This window comes from Coturnix japonica, chromosome 9, assembly GCF_054131305.1.
Source record: "Coturnix japonica strain WE chromosome 9, WE-NBRP24, whole genome shotgun sequence".
Taxonomy (NCBI): domain Eukaryota; kingdom Metazoa; phylum Chordata; class Aves; order Galliformes; family Phasianidae; genus Coturnix; species Coturnix japonica.
In genome coordinates, this window is record NC_140671.1 from 9,023,890 (window position 1) to 9,043,769 (window position 19,880).

At 53.4% G+C, this 19,880-nt stretch overlaps 1 protein-coding gene across 1 annotated transcript; it reads right to left on the bottom strand.

Moving 5' to 3' along the window:
• Positions 1–459: 459 nt before the first annotated feature.
• POLE (DNA polymerase epsilon, catalytic subunit) lies at positions 460–19,361 on the bottom strand. The gene is made up of 49 exons (XM_015878181.3): positions 19,298–19,361; positions 19,081–19,216; positions 18,905–18,985; positions 18,766–18,810; positions 18,606–18,698; positions 17,907–18,061; positions 16,942–17,083; positions 16,677–16,757; positions 16,297–16,404; positions 16,077–16,187; positions 15,593–15,678; positions 15,123–15,242; positions 14,675–14,807; positions 14,365–14,478; positions 13,922–14,134; positions 13,445–13,552; positions 13,137–13,265; positions 12,889–12,991; positions 12,610–12,756; positions 12,319–12,464; positions 11,880–12,028; positions 11,434–11,526; positions 11,006–11,150; positions 10,708–10,865; positions 9,674–9,869; positions 9,326–9,540; positions 9,002–9,104; positions 8,425–8,505; positions 8,227–8,349; positions 7,922–8,140; positions 7,479–7,688; positions 7,198–7,341; positions 6,974–7,114; positions 5,622–5,775; positions 5,435–5,541; positions 5,133–5,309; positions 4,677–4,900; positions 4,282–4,502; positions 3,791–3,995; positions 3,457–3,630; positions 3,111–3,236; positions 2,841–2,973; positions 2,532–2,715; positions 2,302–2,433; positions 1,983–2,176; positions 1,591–1,791; positions 1,162–1,287; positions 899–988; positions 460–806 (listed from the first exon to the last, which is right to left on the bottom strand). The coding sequence occupies exons 1-49, from the start codon at positions 19,342–19,344 to the stop codon at positions 693–695; spliced, it is 6,837 nt and encodes a 2,278-aa protein (XP_015733667.2). The 5' UTR covers positions 19,345–19,361; the 3' UTR covers positions 460–692.
• Positions 19,362–19,880: the final 519 nt, after the last annotated feature.

Consider the following 19,880-nt stretch of genomic DNA (forward strand, 5'->3'; position numbering starts at 1 on the left):
TCAGCCTCCCCCAGTGGCTCAGAGGAGAGGCAGGGTTGGGGGTGAGGGGAGGGCTGCAGGACGTTGTGCCTCAGGGGCTACAGGGAACACTCCAGAGCCAGGTAGGGTGCATTGCTGGGGTGGAGGCCCCCACGCTGCTGCCCCAGGGTTGTGCTGTATGACAGCAGTGACTGCACCACTCTGTGCTCAAGCTGAGCCCCAGGGAGGCACTGCCCAGCCCGGGCTGCAGCCCACTGGGACTCAGTTACCAGCAATATGGGCTGAGCCAGACACTAACTCAATTGCACAAAGCAGCAATCACATTAGGGTCTGGCTCTGCCGCCCCTCCAGCCCGGCTCATGTGGAAGTGAGGGGCGCAGCCTCTCTGCTTGCAGCCTGGGAGCAAACAGAGGCAGCTCCCTGCTCCTTCTTGCACAGTCAGACCCTGCCCAGCTGCCCCTCTGCAAGAACCAGGCGTGCTTTAAACAAAACATTTATTTATACATATTCTACATTAAAAACACACCGAGCCAGCACACTGGGTCCTGCCTCCAGCACTAACATCCACCCTGGGCACATGGTCCTTATGGAGCACAGCTCTCACACACCCTTGTCCCTGTGCTGGGCTGGCTGCAGGAAGCACAGCCCCTCACCTGTTGGTGCAGCACCCATTGCTCTGTAAGAAACCTCAGATGCAGGAGTCCAGCACTGTCTCACTGCTGGAGCTGGGGGTTGGTGTGCAGCAGCCATTCGATGGTCTCCAGCAGATGGGCCATGCCGTAGTGCCGGGCGATGTTCTGGAAGATGGTGATGTGCTCCATGAAGGTCTGCGGGAGGAGGGAGAAGGGAAGCTCACACGGTGCACAGTGATTAGAGAAAAGGCAGGAGGGCAGCTATGTGGCCCCAGTAGGAGAAGTACCTGGGAGGAGATGGTGAGGGCAAAGTCTCCAGCACAGCTGCAGTACACAGGCATGTGTGTGTCCTTCACACCGTGGCACTTCTTGCACACCTAAGAAGCAAAGGAGCTTTAAGTGGGATGTGATGAGACACTCAGCCCTCTGCTGGGCACCTGAGTGGCACAGAGGCAGGGAAGTGCTGCCGTGGGCTGATGAGACACGTGGGACCAATGCCTCTCTGCTGTTTGCAAGGCTGATCTGCCCCCCAGGGCAGTCTGGTGCTCACCAGGTCCTGCAGCATGAAGGCCATCAGCTTCTTCTGCAGGGCTTCCACCAAGGCCATTTCTATGGAGTCAGAGTCGTACTGTGCCTGGCAGTTGGAGCACACCCAGCTGGGCAGCACCGATCCATCCTGGAGGCAAAGGGAAGGGCAGTGAGCACAGAACAAACTCTTCCTAAGAGGAGACTGCCAAACAAAGCTGCCTGGGAAGTCCCCAGTGCCAGGGAAATGCAATCAGGGTGAACTCTGCTCCTAGAGAGGAAGGAACACACAGCACTGGGACTTGTCATAGAGAGCTGGAAAAGGGGGTGCACAGAAATGGGCTTTAGGGGAGGCTGAGCAGCACAGGGCCAAGTGAAGGGCACAAGGGAGGGAAGAGAGGATTGACAGGCATAGAGCAAAGCCACGCTAAAGCTTCAGTGTCCATGGCTGTACCTGGGAGAGGGCAGGGTCCTTGCACAGGTCCAGGTCCCTGCAGAAGTTGCAGTTCCTGCAGATGACCTCAGGGAGCACATAGGAACGGCAAGGGTCCCGAAACTGGGCTTCATCTGAGAACTCGCCCACCTCGATGAGGCGTAGCAGGTCCCTGCGCAGCTTGTTCACCTGGTTGGTGATGTTGGCATCCAGGGACAGCACCTGCAAGAGAGAACCCGGTGAGCCCACCAGCAGAGTCCTCCTGAGGACAACTCACACCTCAGAGAGCAGGGCAGAGCAAAGCAAACTGGCTGCAGGTCTGCAGTGAGCTCCTGAAGGAAAACTGTGGCAGATCAGAGCCAATGGAGTATAGAATTGGAACCCTGGGAAGCAGCCCAGCCCACCCTGCTGACCTGGCAAACATATTTGATGAACTCCAGAGCAGGGTTGTTGAGTGGCAAGTAGGAGCCGGGCAGCACCGGGAACAAGTCTGATGGCTCAGTGGTGCGTCGGGAGCCAGACATCTTCTTCTGGATCTTCTGCGTGATGGTGAAGAAGCTCTGAGTGAGCTCATTGGCCACGTAATCCTGTGAGAAGGTGATCATGCCTTGGGAGACCAAGCAGAGAGCTGTAAGTGCATGCAGTGCAGGTGTGGCCGGCCAGGCGGGCGGCTCCCTGACTTCCCTTGGGTTGCAACAATGCCAGCCCCAAAAGCCCAAACTGGGCACCCACCAGGCATGGCTCCTGTCTCCCCCTGTGCCTCCTGGGTCACCTGGCTGGTGCCTTTTCTCTTGACCGGAGTGCTGCCGGGGGCATTGCGCCGCAGCTCCTCCTTCATGCTATGGTACACGGCCACGATGTAGGCTGCAGGGACACCAATGGGGACAGCCCGTGTTGGGGCAGCAGCAACAGCAGCTGTCTCATGGCAGGGCTCTTGGGATCAACTGCCAGGACCTACTCACCCGACACAATCATCAGGAAGTAGTTCTGGCAGGAGGCAGCCTGCGGCAGGAACTGCACGATGTTCCAGCTGTTCTCCAGCAGCTCCTCCATGTTGGACTCCCCTTCTTCCTCATCTTCTTCCCCTGCCTCCTCTTCTTCCTCACTGTCTCCCTCCTCTAGAGCTTGTTTCTTGCTGGTATCCTTCTGGAACAGCACACGGAGAGACAATGATGTTACAGAACTAGTTGGAGCCAGATGATGCCTCCCCAGTCAGCTCAGCCCCAGCCTCAGCTCGGCTCCTTGGGGACTGAGAGCTTCCTCTCCCTTACCTCCCCGCAGTGGATGCGAGAATGCACTTTTCCCTTGATACCTCCATAATTAGCTGGATCCATCCAGAGCAGGAACTCCCAGCAGCGGGAGAAAGAAATAGTCAGAGAGTGGAAGATCTCCTTTGAGTGGATGCTGGAGGGAAGAGACTACAGTCACCCACGACATCAGCGTCTAATGAACAGCCTTCTCCATGGGATGGAGTGGTGTTGGCAATGAGAGGGCAACCACTGGAATCCTCCAAGAGTTCTGAGAATGCAGGCACTGCCCACCTGTTGATGATGTAGTCCATGTAGCTGATGGCATCCTCAATACGCCGCTTCTTGGTGCACAGAATGATCCGGTTGAAGTTGGCGTACACCACCGAAGAGCCGAGGCGCCTGAACTCAGCCACCAACCTGCAGGCAGAGCACAGGAGCTGCGTTTGGCACACAGGAAGAACTGCTGCCATCCAGCTCCCTGTTAGCAGCAGACAGCACAGTGGCTCTGACTCGCTGCCCATCTGCAGCCCTGTCCCTTTGGAAGATGCAACAGAAGGAACTGGCTGAGGGTGCCAACAAGCATCCCAGTCACAAGTGCCATGCTATGCCTCTCCCCTCCTTCTCAGTTTTCACTTACTGCAGGAAAAGCTTCTTCATCATGTTGTGCAATGTGCGGTGCAGCGCTGGGTCATAGAGCAATGAGGAAGGAGAGCGAAGCCAGCGGTAGAAGTGAATGACCTGGTTGTCTGCATAGATGTTGTGGTACTGTGTGATCTCCTTCACCCAGCTCACCACCATGCTCTTCAGAATCCTGTCAGGGAGCACAGAGGAATATTACCCCACTGGCCACAAACAATCCCTTCCTCCTTCCAGAAAGTGACATGCCTTCAAAGATATGTGGGATGACTCTATGGTCCTCAGCCACAGGGTAAATATGTGCCTCTGTAAACTCCCAACTGCTCCAGCCCTACCTGAATGTGTTGGAGCAGAGGGCAGTTTCATCATAGCTGGCTGGGATGTTGGCAGCTTGGTTCCCTGTCACCATGTCTTCCAAGGATGCCTGCTGAATTACGTCAAAGCTGATGCTCATGCTGGAACCTCCTTCCATATCATTTACATGATGGGACTGCAGCACCGTGTTCACAGCCAGGCTCTGGATGTCCAGCTCCAGACACACTACAAAGTACAACCACTCAGCAGGCAGGCAGGGCATCCCCATCCCAGGCTTCCTAGTGCTGCTATTGGTGTCCATAAATTAGAACTGGATCTACACATGGATACCTGCGTACATTTTCCCATTGCACACAGGACCTCCCATCCCTGCATCATGCCCACAACAAACACCTCACCCAGATCACTGCCAAACCATCAAAGCTTTGGGGCACTACTGCCAGCTCAGAGCTCGTGCATCCAGCCCCGTGCACTGCTCACAGAGCAGCACACCTGGCTCTGTCCTCCTTACCTGTGGAGTAGCAGCCGGGGTTGTTAATCTCCACCGAGGCTCTCTCATCAAACTCCATGACGAGGCGGTTGTCATCAGCCTCCTTCCCCCCCAGGTCGGGGCGGGCAGTGGGGGAGAGCCACAGCAAATGGTTGTGACGACGGAGGTGTCGTGAGAAGAAAAGGTCAGAGCCAAAGGTGGAGATGTCATCAGGGAGGTTCCCGATGGGAATGTGATAATATCTGGAGTAAATAGACAAGTGCAGTCATCAGGAGTGAGCACAGCTATGCCTGCCCCAACAAGGAATGCAGCACCTGCCCTTGGCATGGCTGCAGTCTCTTCCCCATCCAGCAAGGAGCACAGCAACCCCAGGGCAACGTGGCCAACCCCAGGGCAACGTGGCCAACCCCAGGCACCTGCTCATCTCAAAGGCTTGTGACAGGCACGTGTCCAGGTTGAGGTAATGGCGGATCATGCGTCGGGCTGCATGGCGCTGCCAGTCCAGGACTGAGTAGCTGATGTCATCTGTCACCCGGATGGGGACCAGAGGGAACTCCTCAAGGATGGGGATGCCACTCGCCAGCCGCTTCAGCTCCCAGTTGGACTGCACAGCGATCAATGTGGGACCTCGGCGCTCATCCTGTGAGCAGAAGACATGTCCTGCACCTCTCCAGGCAGCACCAGGGCTCCACTGGAGGCCATCAGGCCATTTGATGCACAGTAGGGACTGCACCTTCAGCACAGCAGCTCTTGGAGAACCCAGCTCTGCAGGAAGCAGCCCCAAACATGGCAGAACACCCACATCTCTGCAGCAGTGCCTCCCACAGCACCTTCCCCCCACAATACACCCACGGGGTGCCTCCAGCTCTCACCTTGTAACCCAGCAGCAGCCGCTGGATGGCTCTGTAGATGGCCTTGGGGTCGGTCTCGGCACGCACTTCGAAGTTGTGCTTGTCTGGAGGCAGCAGCTCCTCACCCACCCTTTCCAGCAGCGCTCCTCGTTCCGCTGAGAACATGGTGGTGAGGTTTGGCATCTGGTTGCTGCGCACCTGGAACCAGAGTGGGACACAGTGAGGGAGGAGGCTGCATGCTGGCAGCTCAGGACAGGTCCGACCCTGCCATCCCTGATGAAAACCCACTGCTGTCTGCATGGAGAAAGCCTCCAGGCTCCTACCGTGTCCAGCACAAAGACAGCAGCCTTGCGTTGTGCAGGGATGAAGAGGCCAAAGAGGGCCCTGCTGCCCTGGGAGCTGTGGTAGAGGTAGATGTGGCGAATGCTCCCTACGGATGAAGAGCACAAGTGGTGTGTGCTGGCTGCTGGGTGCCAGGCACACAGCCAGTACCCCCACCTGCTGACTCACCTGGCTCCAGGTAGGGGAACTGGGCCAGCGAGCGCATCTCCAGGTGCTCGATGTCGAAGGTTTCAGCCTCACGGCCCGTCAGGTGCCGGACAAGCTGCCTGCTGACCATGCAGACACAGCCCAGCTGGATCAGGGCCCTCAGCAGCAGTGGCACCTGCACCAAGAGATGTGGGTGGAGAGCAACCCTCAGCTTAACTCCCCTCGGCATCCAGACTGAGAGCAACCCAGCTCAAAAGCATGGGGATCTGTGGTGCCTCAGGGCTGGCTTTGGTACCATTGCAGACCACATTCCTAATTCATGTTTGTTCCTATCTAGTAGCCGCCCCCATGTGACCCACCACAATCATTTTACTGCCTTTTGTGTTTATCCCAATACAGCATCTTTTTAATGTCTCCAAGCAACTTGTTTTATTTCAGTTGTTAATTTTAATTGCTTCTTGGTCTTATCTAGTTCTACCAATTAAACACCACAACAGTGGAGAGGACTGAGGTTTGCTGCTGGAAGATGCTGTAGTTAATAACACCCCTGAGCACATTGAGCTTTTCCTGCTTAGGCAAAGATTTTCAGTACATAGTAATTCTATATTGCATTTTAGCAGCAAATCTGTTTGCCTTTACAAATGTAAAGCCCCCCCTCTGAAAATGGTGCAGCCTACTCTGCCACTTCTATATAGGTCAGATCCCGAGACCACAGTGGTTTTTCAATTATATTCCCATCACTGGGTTTTCAGATGCTGAATAAATGTCCTCAATTAGAAGCAAGCATTCCAGCTTCTCTTCATTTTCAGGCTGCCATTGCTAACAGAAGAGTATATTTCATGTTGGTTTGATGCTTTGCATGTGTACAGCCGAACCTCGTTTAGGCTGTTCTTTGCTCCTCCTAAAGTTTCAAGCTGTGTCATGTTCTGCTTTCTGGCACAGCATGGTTTTATAAACTCATCTTAGTGGATTACAGAACTACATGGAGGATTTTCCTCCTTTTAAGTCCAAATTGTCTTTTAATTCACCTTTCCAAGTTTAAATATAAGCAGCCTTATTCTGCTTTGGTTTAGAGGAGGATTTTTCTGCTTAAAGGTCTCCAGGTTTTTGAATCCCAAATAAACCCAACCTCCTTTCATTGACATACCTTAAACCACACACTGCTATTCTACATCTCTGCCCATGCACAAGTGGTTCCATTCCAGAGCACTCCACTGTGGTGGGTCTATGACTTTTTACCTGTCACCACGCACCATGCCATTGCATTTCTAACTTCCAGGTGTCCTCTGCCATTGGTACTCTTGTTAAGAGCAGCAAGCTACCACTCAGCCCACTTTAAAACAGGGAGGTGATATGAGCACCAGAGAGGTTACCTGAGTCTCATACACTCCCTCGATGTCTGGAGCAGAGAGGTCAGCGTTGATCTCATTGATGTGCTCCTGGTACATGTCCTCAGGGACTGAGTACTCATATAGGTTGTACACCAGGTTCGATCGGGGCAGGATCCTGTTCACCTGCCAACAGAAGGGGCGCTCATAGCACGAGCAGAAAGGGATGGCTTCCCTGTCCTAGAAGCACTGGGGCTGGTGGTGCCCACCTTCCTGTAGACAGCTCCCTCCTCTGGCTTTGCGACGCGCTGGTTGACATAGAACACCCTGGGGATGTTCAGCTTGATGCAGTGCAGGTCGCTCCCAATCACTGCCCACAGCCTGAACAGACCAGGCTGGCTGGTCTCAGCGATCTGTTGGACCCAGGGTTAGAGATGACATGAGTGGGGAAATTCAACATGCCATCAGCTCTTACACACAGCCCATGGAGCGCTCTGGGGATCCGACATGGCCAACTAGCAGTCACGCAGGCTGAGGTTGACAGCAGTACCTGCACGATCTGCCAGGGCAGGTCCAGGATGCTGCGTGCGGTGCGGCGCAGGTAGCTGCCCAGCCCCCTGGAGAGGGCATCACGGACCACCCCGCCGCCCACTGCCATCCCTCCGTCCTCCAGGCGCCGCCTCTTCTGCCTCTCACGCCTCTGCCGGGCCTGCAGCTCCCATTTCTTCTGGTGGAAGCGCAACCAGGCCACGAGATCCTCCTGCGTGCATCAACAGTGTGTGATGGGCAGCCCCAAGAACCAGAGCTTGCTTCCCACCTGTGCCAGCCCAAGTGCTGCACCAGCAGACCCTCCTGCCCCAGCCCATGTCCCTGCTTGCCCCCAGTTGTTCTCTCCCAGTCACATTTCTCTTTGTAGCCAGAACCCATGGAAGCAGAGTGGGCTCAGAGCTTGGCACACAGCCCTAAGGCCATCCCCCAGCTTCCTCTGCCCACCTTGGTGGTACCCATGGGAGGAGGAGGACCCAGGATCTCCCGCCAGGACTGGGACAGCTCCAAGCTCTGGGATGTCTGTTGGCTTTCTTCTGCCGTAGGGACTCGCTTCCGTTTGTTTGCAATGGGAATGGATGGCTGAAGGCTCTTGGCAGCCCCAAAATCCTCAATGTCACCAACCTGTGAGCTGGGTGTGCCCTCCTGAGGCTGGTTGGCAAGGACCTGGGGGGAGAAAGGGCAGCAGGAAGGTGTGCTGCAGGATGAGACCCTGCTCAGCACAACCAGCACCCTTCCCTTGCCCTCCTTACCTGCCTCTTGCCTTCAGAAGTGAAAAGCTCATTGATCTTTTTCTGTTTGTACACATCATTCTTCTCCAGGAGTTTCTTATGCAGCCAATCTGGGTGCCGGACTCGTGGCACTGGGTTCTTTACCTGAGGAACAGCCCCAAATTACAGTCCCCATTTAATGCTCTCCTACCAGCACAGAATTGCTTCCCACTCCTGTACCTGCTGCAAGGCTGCAGGAATAGTGATGATTTTCTGGATGGTGCTTCCCAGTCTCTCAATGTAGTAGTCCCAGTCCAGGATCTGTGAACAGGGCAGAAAAGCATGGAGTGAAGGAAGCAGTACAGAAGGATACAAGTTTAGGTTTTGCCAGCAGATGCAGGACCCAGCAGTTCATAGAATGGATCAGGTTGGAAAGGACCTTACAGCCCACACATCCCCAACCCCTGCCATGGGGTTACCAAAGGCCTCATCCAGCTTAGCCTTGGGCACCCCCAGGGACGGGTGCATTCAATCCCATAATCATGCCGTCGATACAGATGGTGAAGAGAACTATTTCCAAGATGATACCCTGAAGGACACCACTCCCCAACAGCATCCACCTGAATGAAGAGCTGCTGACCACAACCCTCTGGCTGTGACCACCTGACCAATTCTTTATCCTCTGAATAGTCAATCCTTCAAATCTCTATTTTCTTGGGGGCCCCTCACAGCAACCTATGAATGCCAATGGCTGTTGCCCATGTTGTGCCATAGGGACAAGCTGTCCTGGCAGAGCCACAGGTCATGCTCAACTCACTGCCCGAATGCCGAAGTCCTGCAGCGAGGGGCTCTTCAGCCATTTCCGAAGGTAGTGTTTCCTTACACTGGGCTCTGCTTGGAAGATGGCAAGAGGGATGGCCCTGGAGAAGACAAGGATGCACTCAGTGCTCACCCAGAGCAAGGTCCTGGCTGCAGAGCACCCCCTTTCCCATACTGTAGAGGTTTTCCCCTTCCCACCATGCAACAGCTGTACAGCATTACACCTTGCTGGCCTCAGCCACACAATACCCATCCACTCCTTGCTGCCACCCTGCCCTGCCCACATGCTGTCACAAGCCTCGGCCCTTCCAGACACGGGTACCTCTCAGTGACAGGAGAGCCCTCGGGTTTCTTTGAGATGATGAAGCGGCAGCTCAGCCCTGCATCCTTAACCATCTGGTCCCCCAGGAACTCTGCCAGGCGCTTGGCAGTGCTGATGGAGGTGGATTTCTGCTCCCCATAGTCCTCCAGCTTGCGAGACATGGAACGGTTCTCTGAGATGAGCTCAAACAGCTCCGAATCGGGCATGTTGGCAGCCTGAAGGCAGGGGGGAACAAATACACAGCAAGAGTTTGGTGATTTAACATCGCAGCATCCAACCAGCTCTTACACCTTCTTTTACACCACTTTAGGGAGGCAGGGGGCAGCCAACCTGCAAAGCAATGTGTACCTTGCTGTACAGCACATCCAGCCAGTAGTCAGCCACCTTGGCCACAGAAGCATAGACCTCCTCCAGGGTGGTGCCTTTCAGGAAGGCCTCGAATACAGAAGACTGGAATATCTTCACCAGCTGCAGCTCACCTCGGCGCTTCACCTCAAAGCCCTTCAGCTCAGCCAGGGACCCATCTTCATTGAACACCGCATACCTGGGGTACATGGATTGTTTCATTTTGGGCTGTGAAAGCACAACAGTTTGTGCCCCAGTCCATCAGTACCAAGTGGGGGAATGTTCCAAACTGCACATCAGTAAAGGCCAGGAGGTGAGACAGGGTAAGGTGGGGGAGATGCAGGGGGAGATATCAGGAAGAGCTTTAGAGAAAAGAAGGAAGGTTCATAAGCTTAGTGAAATGATTCAGAGGAAGCTGGATGTAGTTACTGATGAGGTTATCATCACACTACCCTCCGCCCTTTTTTTGCTTATCCCTACCCTTTATTTGTATGCATGTCTCAAGATAAACCTTACAGAACACTCAGCTAAAGGAAGAGCAATGATACTCAAGCTCACATTACTTTGACTGCCCAACTCATCAGTATGGATGCAGCCTTCTCTTCCTCCACCATTGATGGTGCCTACCAGTAAGCTTCAGGTTATTTCCATTTGAGCACAACCAAGGAATAAATGCCTTTGCCAACAACACCCTGAAACCACAGGGAAGGTGAGGCCCCTGAGGAAGGGGCCCTGTGTACAGCACCCATTCAGTGCTTGACATCAGTTTTATTCCTATGGCACAGACGTGGCATGGAAAGGCACTGACAGGGGATGGCAGACATTAGAACTTGTCTGATGGGCAGAGAGCACAGCCAGGCTGAGCATTTTAAGGAAAGAGGGTCCTGGAGGATGGAAATGGCTTTTCTGAGTTCAGACCCAGGTCCACAGGCACCTCCATAGCTGGACATTGCTGGTGTTTCTACACAGGTTTCTGTGGAAAAGTCAGTGGTATTTGATGACACTTGCTTTCCTATATTTCAAACTTTGAGTCCTACCTTTTCTTCAGCTTCTTTCCCTCCTCCTTGGAAGCTGGGAGGATCATGGCCAGGTATGGCCCATCCACTTCAAAGAAGATGCTGTTCTCTGAGCGTGTGATGTAGGTGAGGGAGGCTGGGTCCTGCAGCTCCTGGTACTGATCATTGGTGAAGCCTTCCTGCAGGCACAGCCCCAAAAGAACAGACTGACTCAACAGCTGGGCTGGTTCTACCAGGAGATACCATACTTTCTCTCCTTGTCAGTCCTCCATGCATTTCCCCAGACTGCAGAGCTGGCTGGGATGGGTGTGAGACTCACCTTCACCAGGATGTTCAGCATAGCACCTGGGTAAGAGATTGTCACCTTTGGCTTCTTGGCATTGGTTGACTTGATGACAAAGTTTTCTGGGAAGCTGTTGGGGAGGACGCACCAAATCCCATCTGTATCCAGTTCCAGAGGTCTCCTAAGGAAGATCACTCAGGAAATCAGAAGCTGATCCCATATAACAGCTCTGCTGCTGCTTGTATGGGGGACACAGCCTCTTGCTTCACTCTCCTGTCCCTTCTGCAAAGTGAGCCCTTGTAAGGCAGCAGAAAAACAACAACCACCAATGCCAGCAATCTGAATCTTCAACACGAAACACTTTCAGCATCTAATATGCTCCCATTGGTTCTATGCTCCACACTCAAACCCCACTCTCACTGCGTGCAGAAGAACCTTTCTTTCCCAGCTCAGCACATACTCACCCAATCTGCTCAATCAGTTCCCTGGCCTGTGTGATGATATTGGCCCCAGTGAAGCAGACGATCCCAGCCATTTCCATGGAGTACCATCGAGCTCTGGGAACAGAGGAGTCCAGGTGAAGGGGATGCAGTGCTACCCTGCAGCCAGCTATGGGAAAGGGCAGGAAGGCATCCAGAGGGAGAAGAGCAAGGTACAAGGCAGCACTGTGCCTTGGTAGATTGCTTTCCTTTCCTTCTTAATGGTTTTTTAGAGAATCTGAGAAAACACTGATAGAGAAGACTGCCGCCCCTTGCTGCTCAACACTACAGGTCTCAAAGATCAGAAGCCATTAATAGAAGCAAGAGAGAAGTCCCTGTGCTATGGAAACAGGTGAAGCAAGTGGCAGCCTCCCCAAAACAACCCTGGGTGTTCTCTGGAGGACTCAGCAACAACGCTGGCTCAGACTCACCCTTTCCGCATGACATAGCCATAGAAAGAATTGAGAATGCATTTGTGTGCCAGCTGCAGGGAGTCGTAGAGGATCTCCATGTTCTTGCAGCGTTTCACTTCAGAGGCATCTCCTGTCTCCATGGCTGCGGACAGCTTCTTCTTCCACACCTGGGAGCAACAGGCAAAGTTGGAGAGGTAATGGGTGCCCCATCCTTGGAGACACCCAAGGTCATGTTGGGCCGGGCCCTGAGCACCTGATCAGCTGTAGGTGGCCCTGTTCATTGCAGAGGAGTTGGACATGACGGCCTTTAAAGGTCCCTTCCAACTCAAACCATTCTATGATTTCCCTACTCAGTACAAAGGCTGAACAAACCCATCCTTCAGTGCTCAGGCTTACAGCAGTTGGTGAGAACTCCCCATCCCCAGGAGGACAACGAAAGCAGGACTCAGCCCAATACCTTGTGCAGCCCCTTGAACTCATAGCGGCGGTCCCTGAAAGCTCGCACCGTGTCCACATAGAAGGAGTTCTCTCGTTGGCAGATGGTGGTGACCCTCTCCTCCACCTTGGTGACGTGGATCTTCTTGTAGGCTTTGCGGCAGTAATCTGCTCAAGGGCATAACAGGTTGTTTCTCAGTTGGTGCCCACCATGGATGGAGGAGGTGGACACACAGAGGGGGTGGACAGAACTGCATGAGGTTCTGGCTGAACAGCATTGATCTGTGCCTCAGCTCATGATATTAACTCTTACCTGCCAGCCGCTTCTTCTCATACTTGGCTTGTTCCTCTCGGGAGAGCTCGTGGAAAGCACGTGGTGCTCCATCAGGGAACAGCGGAGGGAACTTTTCTGATTCCAGCTGCTGCTGGATGCGGTGATACTCACTGCGGCTCGCAGGCACTGCAAGGAGGGCAATGGGGAGTTTTCCAGAGGAGAAGCAGGAATCAGCCTCAGCATCATCCAATGGGACAACAAGGTCTCTAGTGCACTCGGCCTCACTGAGTGGGACAGTGAGGTGTCCGTTGTACTCACTGAATTCTCCTCTCCACTGCCACGTCATCCGGCGCTGGCAGTTGGCCCCTGGCTTGTTGAAGTCACAGGCAGCACACGTGGCCTCATCCACCATCGCTGAGGGCTAAGGAAGAGACACACAGATATCAGAGGATGCTTGGTTTCAACCCTACCCTTATTTGATGCCCCCCGCCCTAAGCTCAAAGTTCAGCCCTTGCTGTTCAAGGGGATCAAATACAAGAAACAGAGACTGTCCTGATGTCACCCACCTGCAACCTGTTGGTCAGAATGATGTTGGGGTACATGGCCCCCACATCCAAATGGTAGATAAGGGGACACTCAATTCGGTTAGGAACATCCTTCAGGGAATTCAGTTTGACTTTGATTTCATCACAGACCTGTAGAGGGATGATGCAGAAATGAAACTCAGATAGGAAGGAATTCATGTGCCGAATACATGTTGAATTTGGCCCTTCACTTCTGCACAAAGGGACTGAAAGGATCAAAGGAGAAGCATTAGGGAGAGCAGCAGTGGGACTCCTCTGCCACCAAAAGATTTGTTCTGGGGTGACATTACCTCCTGGAAGTTGGTGACTTGATCCAATGGCAAACCCTCCTCCTCCTCAATTGCATGCCGAAGAGTCTTCTCCACGTTCTGCATCAAGTAGTCAAAGGCAGCAGGGTTCTGCAGGGGCATGGGGACAGTGCTTAGACTGCTTCCAGCACAGGCACTGCTGAGTGCTGGCCCCACTTTGGAGACCAAAGCATAGAACAGCACATCAAGGTGCAGGCAAAGGCCCGGGCCACTGACACCACAGGGAAGAAGAAAGGGCTGCTCCTCTGCAGCAATTCTACAAACAGCCAGTCTGAGGCCACAGAGCTCCCCATCCCTCCCCAGCTCAGCTCCAAGCAGCTTCAGGTGCCCATAGAGCCTCCTAGAGCACAAAAGATATTGCCCAACCCCAGCAAAAGCAGATGGGAACACTAATACCAATGGAGGATCACCCCAGAGCACTGTGCTCTGCACACACAGGATGGCTGAAGGGCCCTTTACCATTTTGAAGCGGCAGGGGATATCACTGCGGAACACCCCCGATTCCAGTGCTTCCACGTGGCCTCCAACATATGTCTCAGAATCCAGCACGTGGCCATCCTCTGTGAGCTTGTTGAATTCCTGCTCCTGCTTGTTGGGGAAGATGATGTTGGCATGATAGGCTTGAACCATCAGCAGCGCCTCGCACAGCGTCCCAGAACCTTTTCGTAACACCTGTAAGAGAAAGCAAAGCTGCTCTAAGAGGTGCTGCATGGGGCTCTCGTGGGACCAGGAGGGCTCTGCTCATGGGAGTGCAGCCTCCAAGTGCTCTCCTCATCCTCTGCTGCTATGATGGGAATGGATCAGGACAGCAGGAGTCAGCCCTATTGCCAGCACATTGTGGTGGTGTGGGAGATGCAGCTCTTTGCCCAACAGGCAATTTGTGCTTCTCAGACTGCACTCACCTCATCGGGCTCCATGGGGATGATGGTACACAAGGCAAAAATGAAAGGGTGTACATACTTCATATACATGTAATAGGTGGCAACAGCATCAGACACTGAATAGGTGGCCAGAGTCTGTTGGGGAAGGGTGAGAGCCAAATTAATCCCAGTCGTATGTGACAGAGCAGCTCAGTGATAAACACAGAATCATTAAGGTTGGGTCCTTACCATTAAGGTAAGGACCATGAGGTTCATCAAGTTCAACTATCAACCCATCCCCATTGGGCCCACTAAGCCACGTCCCTCAGTATGACATCTACCCTGGGGATACCTGAGGCTCCTCTGTAGCCATCCGGCACATCTCTTCAGGGTCCAGCTCCACTGGGTCATAGCCCAGTTTTGCTTTAGCTGCTGCCTTCAGGTTGTGACTTCCCACTGGGAGGTAACTGTCTCTCTTCACCCACCTGGACAGGACAATGAGAATCTGATTTACACTGTTCCCACTCTCATACCTGAGTGACTTAAAGGCAATAAAACTCACTACAAAAGGAGATACCACCAGGACAGCAAAGTCAGTCAACCACCCTCCAAATACTGATCCAGGGGAAACCCCCACCAAAACCTCAGCTCCTGAGGCAGACTGCAATCTCACACAAACGTGTCCTTTCCTGCTCTCCCCATGCCAGGCAGGCTGGTGAGTCACAGTCCAATTCTTGGTGTTTCATATAAATCCAAGAGATAACAATGCATTTATGCAGCAGGGAGGCGGTATGTGGTACCTTAGGCAGTCCATGTGGATGCACTGTGATGCTTTGTACTCTCCCTGGCTGTCCTTCTGAAATCCAATTTCCTGGTACATGTCAAGTCCATGAGCTGCAGCTCTTGCTTCCACAAAGGGCCTGGGGGAAGAGGCAGCGTGGGGCAGAAGGAACACAACAGCCATTTCTCTTCATCTCCACCAACAGTTTCACAACCACTTTATTTCAAATGACATTCAATTATTTATCTATCTGGACTCAGTGAAAGCTTCCTGCAGGGCAGAGTTATAATGTGAATGAAAAGGGCTCTACAGAAGTACATACTTCAAAGGCACTGGATAGGGAATTCAGTGACATGACAGCATGTCCCACCCAGCCCCTTTGGGAGAGACACAAAGGAAAGGACATCAGGGCTGTACCCGACCCTGACCCACAGCTCAGGTCACACCTTTCCCAGGAGGAACCGGTTTAGTTGTCATTCCTGATCTTACCAGTCAAAGAAGTCACCGTTGTATGTGACAATGATGTTAGGTTTGGTCTCCTGGACATGTTCAAACCACCTCTGGATTAAATGAGCCTAGTGAGAAACAGAAGAATAAAAAACTATGAAGCAATTTCATCTCCTTGACAGAGAGACATTCCATGTAATGCAGTTTACTCTGCCCTTCCCCTCTTCTCCCCACCCAGCCAGAATCTCTCTTCCTGTCAAGAAGCCTGACAGAACCTACAGAATCATAGAATGGCCTGCACTGAAAAGGACCTTAAAGATCATCCAGTTTCAACCTCCCTGCCATGTGCAGGGTCACCAACCAGCAGACCAGGCTGCCCAGAGCCACATCCAGCCTGGCCTTGAATGCCTCCAGGGCCCCCTAAGTCTCTCAGTGGGGCAGAGTGATGTCTAATAAGATCTCTTTGGCCAGCAAGAGAACCAGGTGTATAAAAAGCAGCTGTATCTGCCAGGCAGAACCTACTCACTTCATCTGGCTCGTTAAAGACACAAAAGGGTCCCTCATACTCCGGCTTGGGAGTGAATTCAAAGTCTTCGATATCCTCAGAGACGATCTCCCTGTTTGTGATCAGGTAGCCCTGGGAGGTACAAAGAGACAGAACTGACATCAACTGTCTGGAGCTGGAACAGCAGCCTGCTCCCCAGTGTGGTGGCTGCAGCATGAAGGTAGCTCCGCCATCCCATTACCTGCCCATCAATCATGTAGGAGATCATCATGATCTGGTCCGTTTCTGCATCAGGAAACTTCAAGGGGAGTTTGGTGGTTTCGATGTCAAAGGCAAGGACAACAGGATCCTGAGGAAGCCCAAACACATTCAGATTTTAAAGCTGAATTAAAGGTGATTCCCATCAGGCTTTCCAAATCCAGTCTTGGTGCAGTGGGTGGACCAGCTCTTCCTGGTAACCATCTACCCAATTCAACAGCGTTACCCAAGCCCATAGCCAGAATCAGCCCCATGAACCCCATGGAGTGACACCAACTGGATGCTGGGAATGACTGCTGGAAATCAGCCTCTAGGAGAACATCCACACACAGGGGCAGAGTGCTGCCCTTTGCAGGTACTTACCGGCCGCTCCACCAGGTCATCCCTGCGGGTGATCTCAGGGGGGAAGGTGTTGCCGCGGTACCGCACGTTGTACCAGTGAGCCTGGGGGCAGAACAGCAGGCAGAGCCTTATTGCAAGGCTGCTTCCAGGCTATAGGAACAAAGCTCTGCAGGTAATTCAGGAGGAAGGCACAGACTGGGGCTGCATATCAACCACTTGACTTTTCTGTGCACCAGGACCAAGGACAGCAGGAAAGCACATCATTTCCAGCCTCCTCATCCCTTACCACATGGATCTTGAGGTCGATGGAGAGCCGCACGTGGTAGGGCACGTCATACTCCCGCATGTCCACGATGTTGTCCATTTGGTTGGTGATCTTTTTGGAGGCTCCTTCCTCTGCTGTGGTCAGGCTGCCTCCAGCCAAAGCACTGCAGGGAGCAGAGGAAGGCAGTCCTTGTATGTCAGAAGGTCAGCGCTCATCTTGCACATAGCAGCACTGACTATGTGAAAGCAACACAACAGCAACAATATCCAAAGGGAAGATGGAAGTTGGTAAAGACAGAATGAGAAACATTTCCTCTTAATACAACGACCGCCTTTGCAGAAGGATGGTCCTCAGGTCTGACAGCATCACTTCACTCCCCATTTGACACTCACTTGTTGTTATATTTATGTGCTACATCTGTACAAAGGTATTAACAAAATCCAACAGGTATCTGTATAACAAAATGGGTTTGGATTTATCAAGTGTGGTAACAGGTCTAAGGATAATGGTGCAGCCCAGGAGACACTCTGACCAGCAAACATACACCTTCCCTTGGTACTTCTTCCTCAGGTATGTTTTAAGGGAAATCAGACTTCAGGGACAGGAAAACAACGAGAAGGTCGATTTTTACATCTGCATTTGCTGGCAGACTTTAAAAGCTTGAGATGTTACCAAGTGTGTTTCCAGTTCTGTAAAGAGTTGATAGGAAAATGCTTTGTTTTCTTTTTCCTTTAGACACAGCCCATACTAAGGATGTTCTCAGTGCTCTGGGAGAAGCAGGGAATAGGGGACTAAAGAAGGCTGCAAGCAGAGGAACCACCACAAAACAGTGCATCCAAAGGGCTCTGGGGCCCTCTTGAGGCACAGCACTGAGCTGCACGAATAGTCTTGGAGCAATTAGAGGCACACACAGATTCAGTCCTTAGAATGGAAAATCCCTAAGAAACTTAATGCCAAAGATCAAATGGCACGGGAAGAACTCTCACCTTGACAGCATGGATGTGTACACATCGCTGGCCTGGTCGCGTTCCCTGTTCTTCTTTACTGCAGGGGCAATCTCCTTCCTCACCTTCACCAACTCATCCACCGTGCTGAAGGACAGCTTGAGGTAGTGCCGCTTCAGCCCCACCAGGTGGTTGGGCTGCAAAGCAATGGGACCATCAGGGAGGATGGTGAGATGGCCAAGACATGAGGTGGTGGGGAAGGCCAACTGCAGTGCTACACATCTTGAGTGTGTCATGCAAAAGACAGTGTGTGCTTGTGGAGAGCAATGAAATGGCACAGGGAGGTGGTGGGGTCACCATCCCAGCAGGTGTTCAGAAGTGTGGAGATGTGGCACTGAGGGATGTGGGCAGTGGGCATGGAGGGATGGGTCTTTCCCAACCTTAATACTATAACCCTACAATATCACTGAACAATATGTAATGTACTTCAGATGCAGAGTGCAAATGTGGGTAAAGAAGTTGAGGTGGAACAAACTGCTCCCTTCAGGACACACAGCGGTAGGTGATGCCCAAGTCCATCAGTGTTTACAAGGCGTTTGGTCCATGTCCCCAACAACGTGCCTTACCTCAGCCCTGAATCCTGAATCCTCATCCCTTAAAGTCCCTTCCACCCACATTACTCCACACTGCTTTCCCCAGCCCCTTTTGATTCAGTATCCAGCAGCGCACACGAATACACACCAGATCCAAATCTTCTTTTGGGACAGTTTCCAGCTTCGCAATTTTCCCTTGGAACTTCTTGGCCAGGAAGGAGGACACCTCCCGCTCACAGCCCTGCCGAGGAGCACAGCTCAGCCCTGCACCCCTATAGCAGCACACAGAGGGCAGGGCTGGCTCTCACCTGCTGCGTGGCCACGTAGAAGTAGGGTCTGTATGGCAGGGCCACCTGGGAGAGAGCACACAAACACATTCGCTGTGATGGTCGCCTGCCTCGCACTCTTATGGGGAGCAGGGGGTGGTGGGCAGAGTGCAGGGATCACCTTAAAGCGGCTGCCGTCCTCCTGGATGAAGTAATAGTCCACAGCGCTCACAGCCCGCCGGTCCTCATCCAGCACCTCGGTCTGCAATCAGGTACGCCATTCTCAGCCTTGCAGCTCGCTGAGCCCGGTTCAGATCCCAACCCCCCACACACACACATACACCCCCCGCTCCGTACCGGGTGCATGTTGATGAGCCACCCCGTCCGCTCACAAGGCTCCAAAGGCCGCTCGAAGCCGAACAGCGCGTCCAGCCGGTCCGTGCGCTGCGACCGCTCCAGGCGCTTGAGGGCGGACAGCGTGGGGGCATCATCCCTACGAACAGCAACAGGGTCAGCAACGGCTCCGTGCACGGACAGGGCTGCCACCCCCCGGGCTGCCACCCCCCGGGCTCACCGTGTCCCATCGGGATCGCCCCCACCCCCGCCGCCCCGCAGCACCATGACCGCAGTCGATGCAGAAGGGATTTCGCGCGCTGCGCTCAACTCCCGCCAGCTGCAGGCCCCGCCCCGCGCCGAGAGAACCAATCGCCGAGAGCCCCAGCCGCATCGCCTGCACCTCCAGCCAATCACCGAGAGGACTAGCCGGAACGCCCCGCCCTCATGAATGACGTCATCAATCAATCACTAGGCCAAGCTCACAAGGGCGGCCCTCCTCCGGAAGTGGCGTTCGCTGTTGCAGGAAGTGGAGGCGGAGCTAAACGGAAGTGATAGACGGCTCCCAGAAGTGTCATGGCGGCTCCCGGAAGTGATAGTACCGACTGGGATAACGCTGGTATCATCCTCGGTTCCGGAACGGAGTTTTGCTCCCAGCTGTATTAACCAGCACGGAGCGTGATGTGTTTGAGCCCCTCGGGGTCTGTGCAGCCTGAGCCCTCCCGTCCTGAGCGGGGATCTGAGCAAAGCTTATCAGTATCTAAAGGCAGAGGGTCAATTGAATGGCGTCTGGATAGATTGACAGACGTCTAACCAAAGGACAA